The sequence below is a fragment of the Carcharodon carcharias genome, chromosome 5 (assembly GCF_017639515.1).
Source record: "Carcharodon carcharias isolate sCarCar2 chromosome 5, sCarCar2.pri, whole genome shotgun sequence".
In the NCBI taxonomy this organism is placed as follows: domain Eukaryota; kingdom Metazoa; phylum Chordata; class Chondrichthyes; order Lamniformes; family Lamnidae; genus Carcharodon; species Carcharodon carcharias.
In genome coordinates, this window is record NC_054471.1 from 97,963,301 (window position 1) to 97,981,827 (window position 18,527).

At 39.2% G+C, this 18,527-nt stretch overlaps 2 protein-coding genes across 4 annotated transcripts in view; one reads left to right on the forward strand and one right to left on the reverse strand.

Annotated features, from left to right (window-relative positions):
* Positions 1 to 18,527, reverse strand: part of mcph1 (microcephalin 1) — a 363,873-nt gene that overhangs the window by 136,611 nt on the left and 208,735 nt on the right. The window lies entirely within an intron of this gene.
* The window catches only part of LOC121278144 (angiopoietin-2-like), a 101,738-nt gene that overhangs the window by 30,037 nt on the left and 53,174 nt on the right, over positions 1 to 18,527 (forward strand). The window contains exons 3-5 of the mRNA XM_041188258.1: positions 3,870 to 3,991; positions 15,752 to 15,984; positions 17,523 to 17,650. Coding sequence (XP_041044192.1) covers positions 3,870 to 3,991; positions 15,752 to 15,984; positions 17,523 to 17,650 — 483 coding nt within the window. The remainder of the gene's footprint in view (positions 1 to 3,869; positions 3,992 to 15,751; positions 15,985 to 17,522; positions 17,651 to 18,527) is intronic.

Here is an 18,527-nt window from a genome sequence, read left to right on the forward strand (position 1 = left end):
ACAGCATAACAATCATGGTGTCATTGTCAATTCTCAGTAAAACTTATGAGAGAGAATCACACTAACTAATTAAATCAGTGGAGTAATTTAATTTATGAAAAGTTACACAATACCAACCATTGCTCTGTTCGAACAGCTGTATCATTCCAAAACAATAAATACTGTCCTACAAGCTGCAGAAACAAGAGGCGCCATTAGACACTAAGTCTTGGAGAATGAATGTTCATCCTGGGTCAGAGATCTTATACACATAAAACAATGTAGGATAAAAGCAAAATACTGCAGATGCTGGAAATCTGAAACAAAAACAAAAATAGCTAGAAAAGCTCAACAGGTCTGACAGTATCTGCGGAGAGGAACACAGTTAATGTTTCAAATCCGTATGACTCTTCATCAGAATAATGTAGCATGAGTTTTTCCTTTTTAATAATGTGAAATAAATTATAAGAACATAAGAAAATAGGAGCAAGCCATTAGGCTGCATGAGCCAGTTCTACCATTCAACACGATCATGGCTAATCTGATTGTGGCCTTATCTCTACTTTCCTGCCTGCCCCTTATAACCTTTGACTCCCTTGTAGATCAAAAATCTGTCTAACTCAGCCTCGAATATCTTAAATGACCCCATCTCTGCTGGTCTCTGTGGAAGAGAATTCCAGAGACTAATGACTCTCTGGAGAGAAGAAATTCCTTCTCATCTCTGCCTTAAATAGGAAAGACCTTATTTTTAAACTGTGTCCCTGAGTTCTAGATTCCCCCACAAGGGGAAACACCCCATCAAAACCCCTCAGAATCTTACATTGTTTCGAATTGCACTGTCATACTCCTTTAGCCAAATCTTGTTTAAAGGTAAAAATGCATTTTGTTTCTTGTTTTAATCTATCCTTGCATCAGTCTGTTTCAACTTTTTCTCAATTTCCTCTTTTTGTACAATATTTTCACGTTCTTTTCTATTCTCATTCCTTGTTCAATCTCATCTTCTGTTTCTCCTTCACTGTCCCCACTCATGCTTGTGCGGAACCTTCTTTTAGCAAGGCAAAAAAAAACCGCGTGAACTTTTTTAAAGTTGGAAAGTGGATTATGCCATTATTGTATTGTGTTGCTGGTTTGTTGATCCAACCATTGTACATGTGTTGTACAAGATTTTGCTTTTTCAAGTAATTGCTTTGTTCCTCCAAATATACTACATGCCCTTATGATTTGACTCAGAATTTAGACTGATTAAAAGTTGTACCTGAAGACCACATTACTCCATCTGTAACCTAATTGATTAACAATCTGCTGTTATGCTTAAAAATGAACATGTTTTCTGGGACATGCGAACTACAAATATTTTTCAAGATGAAAAGGTAGTCAGTAACCTTGCAAGTTAAAAACACATACACACCAGGTTAGTTAAGCAAATCTATCCAGTGATTAGCTGAGCCATATAGACCAGGAAGGTCTCAGGTTTGATCGCAGCTGAGAGAAACGGGTATTAGGCCGTACAATTTGACACAATGCCCTCTGGAACAAAGAAAGGAAAATTACACTTAAGATCGTCATCCAGCAGACCCATGCTTGCAAAGCTTGTTCATGGATAACAGGTGAGGATAGCACCAGGCTTGCGGCAGTATGACTTCATTGTCAGAGCATGAAAAAATGGCTCCTTAGGAAAGGTTCTACCACAGGTGTTGACAAGAGCCACTCCTTTTTCCTTCGTGAGTGGGTGAAGACCAAACATAAAACTGGCAAAAAGCACATTGTATAATTCAATCCTATTTTATGAAGGGAAATTTATCCCTTATCTAAATAAATTCTCTAGAATTTTTCCTTCAGTAGATTCCTCCTTTATTTCAGTTTGCAGAGCACTTATCTCCCTGCATCTCCTCTTTATCATTTGGGCAGGCTTTGCTCATAGCAAGCAATTAATCATTTTCTACCACTTCCCAACCCCTTACATTTTCTGAACTATTGGCCTGGATCTTCTACGAAGCGGCAATGATCGTCAGCATGCCTCTCTGCTTATGCTTTTCTGCGCCATGACTCTGCTGTGCATTTCTTCAAGTCTTCCGAGGCCTGTTTCTTCAGAAATGCGGAGTGCACGGTCCACAAAGAACTTCATCGCAGTTCTGGAGTGTCAGAGGGAAGACAAGCCGCACCCTCTTTTTACAGCAGCTATGGACGAGTTGCCCCAGCGCTGCCAGAAGGGAAATTTGCCAGTGACGATCTTACTGCTGCAAACTTTTGAAGGTCATTCAATCTTATGACTTGCTGTAATGTGAAACAGGGAGAAGCAAACCCATTGGAATCTGGGAGTGATGTTGGACTGGTCCTTGTGAAAACTGTTAGTCAGCTGAGAATAATTTTGGGACTGGTTCCTGGAGAATGAAGTGTCCACTTAAGGGACAGTTATAAAGTGTGACCCTAGTGGGAGATTTTTGGTCATGTTAAAGACTAAATGGGAATTTCTTTTCTGCAGTTTTTAGAGTATAAATTATCCACAAAAATAATGCTTAGCCAATGTAGCTTTTAGCTTGCTACAGTAAAAGTCTTAAAAATTTAAATCTTTATGGGTGATCTTTTCAGTCGGTTAATCTTTTTACAAGTTATTGGTTTCTAAGGGGACCATACAAATCGAATAAGCCCATGATGGGAAAAAAATTGCAAAGCTATAGCGAACGGGGGGAGGTGGAGGGGTGGGTGGGTGCAGGTGGAAGAGAACTAGCTGAACTGCTCTTCCAGAGAGCCTAGCATGGACATAGTGGGCCAAATGGCCTTCGTCTGTTCTGTAAGCACCTATGATCTTTCACTATCACTGGATCAAAGTCTTTGAAATCCCACCTTAACAGCACTGCAGGTGTACCTACAGCACATGGGGCAGGGTTTTTCAGTTGGCGTGTGGGGCCGGGCCCGACATGCCCATGCATAAAATGACATCGGGTGTGCGTCCTGACATCATCGTATTGTTTTGTTCGGAGGGCGCGCGCCCCAGTCGGTTGCATGTCCACCAATATGTAAACGGCCTATTAAGGCCATTAAGAAAGTGATTAAGGTAATTGTTAACACTGCCTGTTCAACCTAACGGTTGGCAGGCAAGTGAAAAAGCCAAGCAGCCTTCACGATTTTTAGGAAACCTCGTCCATGTGCAGGATGAGGTTTCCTAATTAGCTGTATTAAATAAATTTAAAAATTTTCCGAGATATATAAATATGTCCCATCTCATGTGACACAGTCACATGAGAGGACATGTTTAAATCAATTTTTTCCCCATTTAATTATTTCTATACCGATTGAATCTCCTTGAGGCAGCTCCATGCCTCAGGGAGACTGAAATGCTCTTTCGCGCACGTGCGCAAAAAAGCACTGTTCCCAACTCTCCCTCCTCCCCCCGCCTGCACAGGTAGCGCTGAGTGCTAAGGCTTGCGTCTTATGCTGGGTGGGCCTTAATTGGCCCGCCCATGTAAAATGGCGGCACAGAGCTGATCGCGGGTGGCAATTGGCTCCGTGACCGTTCCTGCCGAGCCCACCCGCGGGCTGAAAAATTCAGGCCATGGAATGCAGTGGTTCAAGAAAGCAGCTCACCACCACCCTTTTCAGGGCAATTTGGGATGGGTAAGAAATATTGGGCTTGCCGGCTAGGCCCAGATCCCACCAATGAATAAAAAATACTGCCATTTCAGATATCAAAATATTTTAGCTTTTATTTTTTCGAGAAAACAGTTGTTTGAAATAGCTCTTGAAAGAAAAAAAATTTCCAATTTGCCTGGAGAAACACTCCAATTTTAAGAAACAATTATTATGTCTAATTAAGATAGTATAATAAAATTATAAAATTTTAAAACATTATTTTTCTCTCCTATATAAACGTTTCCCTCTAATTTTTCCAGGTTTTGAATCAAACATCTAGACTTGAGCTTCAGCTTTTGGAAAATTCTCTCTCAACAAATAAATTGGAAAAACAAATAATGATCCAAACTAATGAAATTACTAAACTACATGAAAAGAATGGGTAAGTGCTCTTCAGTTATCAGAACATCTAACAATCACTATATTCATTTCAACATTTCTTCTTTGTCTATTAGCTGCTAGGGTTCCCAAGAAATTGACTGTTTTGGTATTCTGTGATAGAAAATTCATGCCTGCATTTTATAATCTATAAGTTATGTCTGCATGTAATTCTCTTCAACTTCTGCCATAACAAATCCCTTTGTTCACATTTATAATGGAACCTGCAGATGTAAACATAACACTGTAAGCACACTTTCCTGCCAGTGGAGGCAGTATATAACTGCTTTTGGTGGAAAAGTGTAATTACAATTAATTAAATTTATGTAGTCAAGTATGACTGAGACCGGAATTCATAATGAAATGAAAGTGACACGAAGTGTATGCAGATGTAAAAATAAAGTTATAATACATAATAACAAAACGCAGGCTGAATTATCTCTGTCCATCCTGGACCAATTATCTTCAGACCAGTAATACAGCTTCACCTGAAGAATCCTGCTTCAGACACCATGAAGTAGGTGTCATAGTCTTGAGTATATTAACAGCAAGTTTTGTTAACAACTCTCAGCTATGTACACATATACGGTAGCGGGTACAGGTATGGAGCTGACTGCATCCTAGGTCTTTATCCATTTCTGTCCATCTCTAGACTGCCCCTAGCTCCAGGTCATGTGCCTTCTTACATCACTGCATGGGCGGTACTGTACTCAGTTCCACATTAACCCTGTATGTACCAGAACTAACTACTACAAAGACCACTCTTGATCTTGACTTGCCAAGAGCAATGGCATCAGAGGCAGTGACTAATGTTACAAGTCTTGCATCTACTCTGTGTTCATAAGTGCTTGGGAAAATGCCTGATGTTGAAATTGTGACACATCCAAGATGATCATCACCTGAGCCAAAAAAACCCCCAAAAATCACTGTTCACTCAACAAAGCCCATTAATTCAAATATTGGAAAGACAATAATAAAAAAAAAAGTCAGTAGGAAAACTACCAGTGAAGATTCAGCAAACAGTAAAAGAAAAAGCTACCAATTAAATACAAAGGAGGAAAAGTTGTGAAATTATTCAAAATATTTTTGAAGTGCTTTTTGCCAAAATCTAGCTTTCAAGTAACATAAGTAGAAATAACTTTTCTACATAATGTGCAGGAAACATATAATTTGCAAGGTAATAAATTTAACCAAACCGTTGCGTTTTGTGTTTGATATATCTGCAAGATGGTTTCCTTCCAGTTGCTTGACCCACTCTCTGTGGCTTGGTGCTTCAGTTCCATTGCATTGCCACTACTTGTATTATCCTTTCCAACTGAGAAACAAGCTTGTCCAGTGAGCATCAGTGTTACTACAAGTGTGTGTCATTCTGCCCATAACTCCCATAGTCATTGTGTGCAGGTTACACTGATGGATTTTCACTCCTACTTTGAATCAAAACCTGGAAGGTACAGGACTTACAGATAGGAAACTCCATAGCTATTAAATAACAATAATTGATTGGTAACTGAACAACGTGAATGAATGGGGTGAGTCCATGGAGGGATTTAAAACTAGAGGTGAGAATGTTAAAAATAAAAGTAATTATTTTTTCTCCTTCTTATGTCAGCTCACAATATTTGTATATTGGCTCTCACTTTTGGTATTTGCCTGATCTGCTTGTACTCAAAATGCTCAAAAAAAATTATTTTAATTTTGCAATTTTCCTCAGGACTCCATAGTTAAGATATTTTCTCTCTTTTCCTTGATTTAACTTTAGTGGCCTCTTATCTGTAAAACAATGTTGATATAATTAAGGAGCTGTAGATTTCATTATTTCAGTACTAATGTTTTGGCTTCTCCAGATCTTATAAAATGTACCAAGATAGCTGTTCCAATTTTCTTGTCAACATCTCCTTCCGTTGCTACTTGCTGCTCAGGTGAATTAATGTATCTGCCTTCAGTCTTCCTGTATTTAATTTCATTCTTTATTTGTTTCCCCCATTGATGCTTGTTGTCCAGGCAAGTGGAGAGTATTCCATCACACTCTTGATGGTGGACTGGCTTTGGAGGGTCAGGAGGTGAGTTACTCACCGTAGAATTCTCAGCCTTTGTCTTGCTCTTGTAGCCAAGTATTTGTATGGTTGGGCCATTTAAATTTCTGGTCAACTTAAATCCTCCAGCAATGCCCTGGGGCAGTCACTCTCACCTTACTCCTGGAATTCAGCTCTTTTGTTTATTTTTGGGCCAAGACTGTAATGAAGTCTGGAGCTGAGTGGCCGGCAGAACCCAAACTAAGTATCAGTGAGCAGGTTGTTGCTGAGAAAGTGCCACTTGATAACACTGCCAACGACACCTTTCATCAGTTTGCTAATGATTGGGGGTTGATTGCTACCAACTTAAAGGAATTGAACACGATTTTAAGTTTTTGACTTCTTTTGTAACAAACCGAATAAAAGCAACCAAATTAAACATTATGTTGTAGGCAACTAATACTCTAAACCATAGAAAAGGTAACCCTTAATAATATCTTAATACAGCCGATACCCCACCCGCATATATATACCAAACAGCACACTCTCCACATGATTACAGTCTTTCTAGGAAATGAACCACAGCCAGTCTCAGCTTCCAATGAGTTCATGTCTCCCTCTTTCGCTGAGTCATAATGTCCTGTGACTGTCAAAAGGAGCTTCCATCAGTTTTCAGATAATTCCCATATTGCTACTAGATGTAAGGTCCACTCCAGTGATTTTTTTTCCTCCTGGCCTTATTAGGGCAATCTTCCAGAGTCCTTAGAGTGTCACGGGGTGTATCTTTTCCACCAGAGGCTGTCCTTCCTCCCTCCCATATTCCACGTGGTCGTTTGCAGAGATCTTTCAGCCTTCTCCACTCTGCTGACCAAACCAGTTGCAGCCTTTTGTGTCTGTGAGATCTCCCTCTCTCTTTGTACCAACAAATTCAGAGACTTAAAATCTAATCACAGTCAGCCCAGCTGCCCCTGCCTTTGTTTTCAGGTATAACGTGCATACATTTCAGTAGCCTCTGACCTTAGGCCCCCTGACCCATGGTAACCAAGGGCACACAGGCCTATTGTCAGGTAGAACTCATAGCAGATCACATGGCACTCTCAATTCCTCCATTTTACATTGAATTAAAGAGACAGTCCCAAATCATAATCATCTTATAACACTTTGCATTCAAAACAACTTGTTTGGCTTTTTGTGGATAGGGCATAACTGGGTAATTTTCCACATTGTCTGATAGATGCCACTGTTGTAGTTATACTGGAACAGCTTGGTTAAGGACATGGTTAGTTTTGGAGCACAAGTCTTCAACACAACTTGGATGTTGTCAGGGCCCAAAACCTTTGCTCCAGTGCCTTCAGCTATCTTTTGGTATCACATGGAGTGAATCAAAATGTCTGAAGACTGTTGGGGACCTCAGCATGAGGCCAAGATGGATCGACCACTCAGCATTTCTGATTGAAGGTAGCTGCAAATGCTTTAGCCTCGTCTTTTGTACTGACATGCTGGGCTCTTCCACTATTAAGGTTGGGGATATTTTTGGAGCCTCCCAGTTAGGTTAATTGTCCACCAACATTCATGACTGGATGTGGCAGTACTGCAGAGCTTTGGTCTGCTCCATTAGTTGTGGGATCACTTTGCTCTAAAGCAAATCTGTTCAAAGGAGAAAGTGAAGAGTTAGTGAGCAGAATTTTTTCATGTGTTGGTTACTGAAATAACTTAGCTTTGCCTGATTGTTTTATTGTCAATTGTGCACTGTAGGGGCAGTTCCTGTGGGCATGCTCATTAGATTAGATTGCGTTTGCATAAATCACATCAACACTCAACTTTTTAGGCTGTATTTGAATCCTAATTCTAAACAGTTGAAGGGCAGTTTCACTGAACTCATCACCCTAACTTTTTTTGTCCTTCATATTGTTGTAATCATGTCTCCTCATAGATATAATTTAAGACAGTCTTCTCAAAAGTTTGTTGTTAAATCAAATATAGTTTGCTTGAAAAATGCTCCTGCAACAGATGTAGTTGTTGGAACCACTGGATACTAATTTGTTGCAAATATTTTATAATTCAGTCATTTCCTGCTTGGACAACCAATCATCTAAAACAGTGTAATTCACTTACTAGGGACTGTTTTTTGCATCAATCTTTTCTCTGTCATAGATGGCTGCCTGATTTATTTCCCAAAGTGTTATTAACTTAAACTTGAGTCCTAGGGTCAGCTAGACTTAACATGGAAAGGTAGAAATAAGGAAAAGCAGCATGTCACGTGTCCAGTATTATAGCTTTAAAAAAAAACAACCAAACTTGACTTCAGCTCACATTACAATTGTTTGCATTCCATTTCTTGCACTGCAGTCAACTGGGGAAAGGTACAAATGGATTCTAAAAACATTTTGTAGAACACAACAGGAATAAAATAAACTAATTCTACACAGAATAGAACGTATTCCTCTTGTATTCGCTTTGGATGTGTATGACTTTGGACTTCAACGAGTTAAGCATCAATTCAGTTACAGTGCAATATTAAATTTCAGCACTGGTTTATAGCAACTATATATACCAAAAAAGCTTTGCTGGTCCAATAATAAAATTAAGGCTAAACTGATTAGATTACAAACCATCCTCAAAAGTTTGGCTGTTATTTTCTAGTCTCTATAGACATCTGGCAATACAGTTTCTAAGAGGCCAAAGGAACATCATACTGCTTTCTCAATATTTCAGGGATTGCAAACTGGCATGAACATTGAACAAATGTAACAAATATATTACCACAAAAATGTTCAATATGCAGCTCACTTCACCCTTCATTTGTTTACTCTGAAGTTGCAATTACCTAATTTACAGACGGGTTTTGGAATGTTGTATGGTGATTTTAATCCTTTTCGCTTTTTGCCAAAATGATTAAGTTAAACTGAAAATACAGTTTTTGCACTTTACTATTGAAAAAATTGTCAAATTAATAAATGCAATTTTTTCTTTGTAAGTGGCAATTAGACTAAATTTAAATACACAACTATTTTCAGAAACCTTTTAAAAAATTTAATGTCAAACCTTCCTACAGTTGTTACTGTATTTTTGAGAACACTAGGTTGAGGAAACATCCCGAGTAACTTGACTTTTGGACCCAGCACTACGTAATCAATGACCGTGAAAATGTTGGTGAAAAATCTCTTCGGTATGTTTATCTTTTCCTTGATAATGCTACCAAAACTGGATTTAATGCCCCAATTCTAACAGTAGCCCTAACGAGGTTACAGTGTGCTTTCTCCCTGAAAAGCTGCAGTCTATGTGCTAATGGTGCTGCATATGTAATTCCAGGATATTGAGCTAATGATGATAGGGAAACAACATATATGCTTAAGTTAGGATATTAGGTGACAACGAGATCTCAGAATGATGATAGTGGTCCCATGATATTGTTGCCAACTGTTCTTGGTGGTCGAGGTCAAACAGCAGAGAGGTTTTGTCCAAGTTACTGAGGTGAATTGCTGCAGTGCATCCTGTAGATTATACATGTTGCACCTACTATGTACCCAGGGGTGGAACATTGATTCCAGTGGCATCAGGCTGATGAAACAGACTGGATTGCTTTCCGCTTCTTGACTGTTTTTGCAGCTCCACCAACTCAGGTCAGTAATCCATCACACGCCTGACTTCAGTCTTCAAGGTGGTCGGGACTCTTCCCATTACTCTGCATGCAGCATTTGTTCTTTTCTGTGCTGAATAATGGTTGGTCCAGTTAAGTACTGGTTAGTGGTGTCTCTCAAGACGTTGATATTGCAGTCTCAATAATAGTGTTATAGTTTAAAAGTCAGATGGCTGGGTTTTCTCTTGTTTGAGTTGGTCATTATGACGTTTATGTGGCGCAAATGTTACCTGCCAGTTGTCAGCCCAACTCTGGACGTTATCCAGGTCCTGTTGTAAATTGGCACAGAATACTTAATTATCAGAGTTGTTGATGGAGCTATTTCCAGTGGAATCATCAGCAAACTGCTCCATTCCTGACTTTGACAGAGAAGAGATAACTGATGAAGCAGCTGATGATGGTTGGGCTAAGGATGATTCCTGAGGAACTCCTGCAATAATGTCCCAGGTTTGCAGTGATTAGTTTCTGATAATCATAACCAGATCCTGTTTTGTATCAAGTAATGCTCCAAACCAAAGGGCTCTTCCCTTTCACCCTATTGACCTCAGTTTTGTTGGCCTCCTTGATGCCATACTTGGTTCCATGCTGCCTTGATGGTGAGTACAGTAAAATTGAGACATATGAATAAGTTGACTCTTGTGAGTTAATCAGGCATTACATAATTGCACTGTTGTTTTAGCACATGGGTGTCAAACGTACAATTCCACCTGGACAAATGTGCGCTGTGGTGAGTCTCACTCCTAGATTTTGTGTGTACTTCATTCATTGGGACACAAGGTGGGCACAAAATCTAGCCACATTTCTGCATTTCAGTCCAGAGGGAGAGCTGCTTCCTTAAATTCTGTGCTGGAGTCACTCTTCACCCCACTCTGTGATCTCAGTAGCTCCTTCCACCAACAGAGATCCGACCTCAACCCCAACCCGACCCCCACTCCCAACCTCGGTCTATGTTCTGAAATGGGAATGGCTTGTAGCAAGGAGAGAGACATGTAGCCAGATGAGGTGCAGTGTGGGAAAGGATTCAGCTGGGTCAACAGGGATGAGAGGACAGAAGGTTGGGAGTCAGGGAAATGGGATTTGGGTAATTGTGAATCGGGGGGTGGAGACAGAGAGAGAGAGGGTAATAGGGGATGTAGGGTTGGGAGGAAAGTGCTTGGGAGGAGAATGGGAAGCTGAGGAATGGGGTTCAGGGGAGAGTGGGTGGGGTCTATGAAATGGGGTTTGGGAGATTGTGGCATGGGCAAGTTGAGGGGGAAAGAGTGAGGAATTTGTGTTTGGAGAGGGAATTGGGGCTTAGGCGAGGGGGGTGGGGGGGGGGGGGGTTGGGGGAGAGATGTCTGTATTGGATTTGGGTGGGCTTGGAGCCCAGCATTTCTTGCAGAGTTGAGCAGAGCAACACGAGTAATATGATGAGTGGGATGACACCAGGAGAGGAGTAGTCAGTAAAAGGGAGAGTGAAACTGTTGGTAAATAGTTGTTGGTAAATAGTTTAAGATTGTTTCTATTGGTTGGTGAATAGGGAACAAGAGGACGGAGACTGGGGATTCCCAATGTGTTCAAGAGATTGCATGATTTGATTTTACATTGCAAGCTCCAATCTCGCCACCTCAGCTGGGCTCGGAGATGAAGGAAATGCCATATGGCACAGCCACAAACTGCAAATTCCACAAACAACCTTAGGTCAGGACCCACTGAAATCATGTGCTGGTTCCTCACTCAGGATTTTGTACAGTTTGAGTTTCAATCAGCAGCAAGGGTCACAGCTAAACAATGGGATTTGAGGGGGAGTCCTCGTAGCAGGGGTTATTTTTGACTTAAAAAAGAACTTACGTTCATAAAGTTCCTTTTGCAACCTCAGTGCATCCCAAAGCGCTTTACAATGAAGTGCTTTTTGAAGTGTAGTCAGTGTTGCAATTTAGAAAATGCAGCAGCTAACTTGCTCACTGTAAAGTCCCATGGGCAGCAATGAGATGATAGCATAATTTTTTTTTAAGTGATGTCATTTGAGGGATAAATATCAGCTAGGAAACTGGGGGAAGAGCTCCCTAGTGCAACACTCCCCCAACACTGCACTGAAGTGTCAGCCTGGGACATGTGCTGATATGTTTGGATTGGGACTGGAACCGATAGGCTGCTGATTCAGAGGCATGAGTGCTACCACTGAGCCACGACTTACACTTCAGCATAAAACATATTCGCAATAATTTTTTTGAAAAGCATCTCACTCCCAGTATTTGTGTGTACTTCATTTATGGAACACAAGGCAGGCAAAAAGTACCAACATTTTCACACTTCAGTCCACAGGCAAGTGCTTGTATCTTTAGCTATGGACAGATATCACTTGGTCTGTGATTAATGGAACAGCAGGAATTCTCTCCTTAAAAGTCATATTTAAGAATTTAAGTTAGCACTGGAGCTAGAATTTTGGAAGCAAAGTTGTCATCTCAGTGTGGTCACTTTGCACCACCCTTCAGTAGTATAATAATTAAATGATTCTCTGTTCCAATACTTCACTCTATTCCTGGTTTTGTTGCTCCTGTTAAGTTGTGTATCAAGCATAGATGTCCTGGGCCAAAAAATGCACTATTTTATAAGGTAGAGGGGTTCATAGTTTGTAAACTATAGGTTTGTATCCCCTGATTTCTAATTGTTTCGCAATACTGGGTTGATACAGAACTCTGGGTTTATTTAGAGGTCAATTAAGAGGCTTCTGCTATTATGTAAACACTGGATGAATTCATATGAGTGTCAGTTAAGAGAATGTAGATATCCCAACTCTTTTGTGGACATTTTATACTCTTGCAGAATTCTCTTAATTTACCTTTATTTTGGAATGTGATGTGTAGCGTCAGATGTGGCACTTGAAGTCCAGCAGAGAAATGTCATGGACAGGATCCCACACTTGGCACATTGCTCTGGTAATAGTAACCATGTATCTATTTACAATCCTAAATATGCCATATCTAAATGTACTTCCTGTTTACAAAACATTACTTCACACCAACTATTTCCATTAATTCCTAGGTTCATGTTTATAATGGATACTATCTATATAAACTTGTCATGCCTCAGCCTTGTGCCTCCAAACTCCCCAGCCTGTAATGTAGAGAAACTCCGTTACTCCAAACAGGCTCTATCTCTTGAATTACTATGGGTTTGCCATAAAGAATAAAATTTCAAATGAAATAGGGCAGAATGTCTGTCTTTCAAGTGGGCACTGAATTACATTTGTGCACCCATGTCCAATTATTCCCCACCCTTTAATCCTATTTGATCTGAAGACTACATGTGATCTTTACTCCTACGTGTTGTACCATAGAAGATCAACTTTTATATTAATAGAACCATAGAAGTTTACAGCAGAGAATGGTTCATTGTACCCATGTTCAGCTCTATTTGGGCAATTCAGAGCAAATTTAACATTTGCTACAGAGCCTGGTATCTTTTATATTTATTTAATTTTTCCTTGAAAAGCAGCCAGGATCTCTTTTCCAATACTCCGTGTGATAAAAGATTCCACCTTCCAACAAAGTTGCGTGCGAATGAATTGCTCCTAATCTTATTCCTCATTTTCTTAGTAATAATTCGAAACATAAATTAAAAATTCTGCAGGCTGCACCCATATAGTTGGCAAACTTTACTCCTTTTGCCTCAATTTTTCATTGTGCTTTTCTGTAAACGTGTACCGTTTTAAATTGCAATTTCATATTCAAATTTGCTATGTGGGCTGTCACAATGTATTTCAACCTCTGGCCACTGGATGGTTCCATGGAGTGAGTTGGTGAAATCTCTCTCCCAACTCCCTACAAAATAACTTTATACCAATGAGAAAAATTAAGTTCAAGCTGAATATGAAGAAGGGCAGGCAGGGAAAGATGATGCGAGAAACCAAATTTTGAAAAATCAAGTCAACACCGAGGTAAATTTAATTATAACTTATTTGAGCGAGCTGGAGTAATTTATTTGCTATATGTATTTCAACCATGCAGACAGGGTTGTGAAGTCAATGTTTGTATCCAGAACAATAGGTGATTTGTTGTTAATTTATGCAGTTTAATGGGCTGTGGAATTGATAAAGTAAATTTCTCTGATGAACCATCCTTTGACTGGGTACAGTTAATAAGGTGACAGTGAATTTCAAAGTTTCAGCTATAATATGACAGAATTCCCATGACAAGCAGATGGTTTATGTCTTTCATTCTGGAGGAGGTCTGAGGTCTGCAGCTAACTTGGGAATTATACTGTTAAAATACAAGATCATATCACTTTTGCCAACTTTGGCCCCAGTTGTCTCCCATGAAAGACATTTTCATCCAAGAGTCCTGCCCCCTCTGCAGAGGCATGATCCACTCCAAAGAGAATGTTAAGGATCCATAGTCATTTTGATTGTCATAACCTAACATTTATATTACTAGTTGCCTTAAAAGCACCAGGGTGTTCAGTAGGTTTAACAGTGTGCTGTGATTGAAATAATACAACCTCTACCATCCATTTCACCTGTGCCAGAAGCAGTAGCTTCTTTCCAACAAGGAAGAAAATTTGGAGGATTATATTCTACAAAGAAGTATGGAATGAAAAGAAGTCCATTTGATGCATAATGCTAATTTCTTGAACAAACCATGGACAACTTGTTTCATCCTGAACCATCTGTAATTCACTCAAGTCTCTTGAAAAGATTCTGCAAAGCTTCTCCCTTCCACCACCGCAAAGACAATAAAACAAAACTCTAGGTTTTCTCGAATGAAAACATATTCAGTTCTGTGAACATCTCTACATATGTTAAGGCCATAAATACTGGAACGTGTTGCTTATTTCTCCACACATTAAATCTTTTTGAAGATTTGGTACCAATATTCTGAATGTGGCAAACAAATCACCTACAGAATATAGAATAATTAAGCTTATCATTACATCAGCTGCACTATATGAATTTGTTTCAACTGGGCTATACATAATAGCTCTTGTACCCCTCCCTTCTTCAAAATGTATATCCTTCCTGTTCCAACTTCAAAAATATACATGATGAAGGTCCCTGTGAATTGACATGGGGCTTGGCAGCACTTAGGTTAACAGGCAGTTTGGACATTGGAGCAGCACAAAGCACTGGCATATTAGAAAAAAGCAGTTGTAAGATTAGAGAAAATCTGCAGCCTCAATATGAAAGAAAGAGCCCAATGCAGCAGCAGCAGAAACACTGACAGTGGTTATAGTTGCACTGGGAGGCCAGAACGTTGCAACAGTTACAGCATGAGATGCGAAGATGGCAGTGGCTGTAGCATGAGCCAGAAAGCAGCTGCAACAGGAATGTAGACTGCAGCCATGCTCCGAGAAAAGCTGAAATTGCATGTCCCAAAGGGGCTTAGGCCTCCAGGGCAAAAATTATTAGGCATAATTGCAAGAGGCTCTGGATAATTTTAATGGTAAGTTTTAAATATTTTTAAATTATGTTACCTGCATTAAAATTTCTAATTTTTTATCTATATATAGTTAGCTGGCCTTTACTAACAACTTTTCTGTCCAAACTTTTCACAAATTGAAACTTTAATTGCAATCACTAAAATTTAGAATATTTATCTATGACATATAATTCTACTCATTTCATTTTGTGTTAATCCATAAGTTTACTTCTTATAATAAATATATCACCAACTGAGCTGTAGATTTTCAGAAATAAAAACATAAAATGCTGGAAATACTCAGCAGGTCTGGCAGCATATGTGGAGAGATAAACAGAGTTGACGTTTCAGACCTGTGACTTTTCATCACAAAGTGAATGGGGAAATTTTTCACCTCATAGTGGGCAACTGCATCACAGCATAGCACGTGCCCTCATTTTGACCAGATGGAACTCTTTGAAAACCTGAAACGTTAACTCAGTTTCTCTCTTCACAGACACTATCAGACCTGCTGAGTATTCCCGGCACTTTCTAATTTTATTTCAGATTTCCAGCATCCACAGTGTTTTGTTTTTGTAGATAATGAGGGCAACATGCTGTGCTGTGATACACTTCCCCGCTGCGAGGTGATAAATTTTCCTATTCACTTTGGTCATAAAGCTGCTATCTTAATCATGCAAAAGCTGCACTAAAGCAATTTAGTTTCTTATTATTAGATTACTGGAACAAAAAGTCTTGGAAATGGAAGGCAAACATGCAGCTGAACTCGAGTCATTAAAGCAAGAAAAAGGGCAGCTCCAAGAGTTAGTAACACGACAGAATTCCATCATAGAGGAACTGGAAAAGCAACTGGTTACAGCAACATTAAACAACACAGTCCTTCAGAAACAGCAACTTGACTTGATGGAGACTGTTCACAATTTGATTAATCTGGTATCCCCTACTAGCTGTGAGTATTTGTCCACATCTTCAACCCTTTTGACCAGGAAACAGAATGATTATTTAAAAGTTGTTAGACAAAATGTTTGTAAAGGATCTGTATGAGCACAAATGTAGATTATAGCTGCTTTAAAAAAAAATCCATTAATAGCATACAACGGTGACTGTTCTCAGGAGCATCCTGTTAGTATTCATTGCTTACAGACCTTGACAGCTATCTTAACAGCAGATGTTTGTGTACTGTTGAAGAACTTTACAACAGTTGCCTAAATCCAAGAAAATTCCAAAACTACAAATGTTTTGCTGCTAATGAAAACCTCTTGATTGTCAACAAAAAAAAATGCAAGTTATTATTTTAAAAACAAGGTTGTGGTTTAATTTGATATCTCCCATCATGGGCCATATTCAGAAAGATTTTATTAGTTTACTGCATGAAATCTGCAGATTGTCCTTGGCAAAACTAAGCAAATCTTGAACTTAATCAAGTTTCACACCACATTTTATCTGCTTACACAGTGCCCGTTCTTTTGCAATATGCTGTTCTAAATCAGAGCTGTAACAAAACTAAAACTGTGCCTTCAATGAACATTAGCTGCTGAGAGAAAGTGCAAGATACTGAGCTCAAACTTTGGAAATGAAGCCTGTTTATACTGGTTAGCAAAATCTGGCTGCTTTCATTAACATTACCGTCTGTGCGTATTCCCCAGAGATTAAAGAGTGTGAACTTTCACAATGGGGCTTTCAGTTGCAAGCTGTTATGGAAGCAATAAACTATAACTTGCAGAAAAGGCAAGGTATTTCCTGTATTACTTACTAAATGAGAGAGTGGATGGGTAAAAATGATAGGCATCGCTTGAAATTCCTTTTGTCATAACACAAATATTACAACACTACAAGGACTCATGAATTCCATCCTGTGATTGATAATCATGTATTATCTGCTTCTATTACAGCTTTAAACGGTGCCATAAAAGAAAACCTCCCAATAATGTCTAAGACTAATAACTAAACCTAAGCAACATTTATTTTCTTGACCAGTGTAAAACAATATTCCCACTTCAGTTGTTGTGGTCTTAAACTCCTTAAGAGAACTCCATTAACTTGACTCCCAAATTTGTTTGCAGAACCAAGCCACAACTCTCAAATCACGATGATTAAATGAAGGTGCATAGTTTGTGAAAATTCTTTAAATGACTCCATGTAGTATGCAAACAAAACAAAAACAAAAACAGAATTACCTGGAAAAACTCAGCAGGTCTGGCAGCATCGGCGGAGAAGAAAAGAGTTGACGTTTCGAGTCCTCATGACCCTTCGACAGAACTCGAACTCAAGTTCTGTCGAAGGGTCATGAGGACTCGAAACGTCAACTCTTTTCTTCTCCGCCGATGCTGCCAGACCTGTTGAGTTTTTCCAGGTAATTCTGTTTTTGTTTTTGTTTTGGATTTCTAGCATCCGCAGTTTTTTTGTTTTTATCTCTAGTATGCAAACAAGACTATTTAAAATGTTGATTTTCTTTTAAACTGAATTGCTATTTGTTTTCTATTACAGTCAAAAGCTCGTTTGTAGCCAAAGAGGAACAAATCCACTTTAAAGACTGTGCTGACGCTTACAAATCAGGACTTCGAGCAACTGGAATCTATACACTTTTTGTACCGAACACAACTCAACCAATACAGGTAAAGGTCATCAGTAATAACTTAGCGATTAGAACTCTTCATGCAAATGCCATGAAATGTGACCTTTTACTACATTTTTTGGGAACCTATCATTAGCAAGTATGAGCAAAATTCATGTCATTGCTATTGATTTTAAGCCACTTTTCAAAGACCACCTTCCTTTTCTTTCAATAATCAAGAAATCTTAACAGAACATATAGCATACACTCAATAAATCATTTTATTTGTAGTGGTAAATATGACCATGATGTTAAATGAGACAATACAAGGATAGTTATTTACTGATGATCAATATCTAGGCTCATGGCCTGAAATAGCAGCTTTCAATACCTTTGACTCTCAGTTCCTTCTCTTCCTGTTATGACTCATCCCCAGTTGAGGTTCCCCAAAGTTATTGATCCAGGCTAGACCCCTCAATTTGTCACCATCTGGCTTGGACACCCCCAAATTATTATGCCCCAGGTGAGGAGGGATGAACTGGCTCCCTGTCTTTGTTCATATCCCCTGCCCTCTGTTGGTCGCAACAAGATTTAATCTAAAAAGGATCCCTTTCGCGGATACCTTTCTCCCAGACCCAATCGTTGTGGTTTTGAAGGAGCCAATTTGATCAGACTTTCTTGAGTTAAAGGTAAGAGGAAGTTTATTAACTACTAAAGGCAAAAAAAGGATAAAGCACATGCATATACAGTCATACAGGTTAAAAGTAAGAATTTATCTTGAAGTAAGTGAATATATATATGTTTATATTTTTAAAGAGGGGTATACGGAACAGTCCTTGACTTGGGGTGAGTAGGTGATTCAACGTTGCAGCCGTTGTGATTGAAATTCCAGTAGAATTGACTCCGGTAGACGAATCTTTGGTAGATGAATTTCGTGG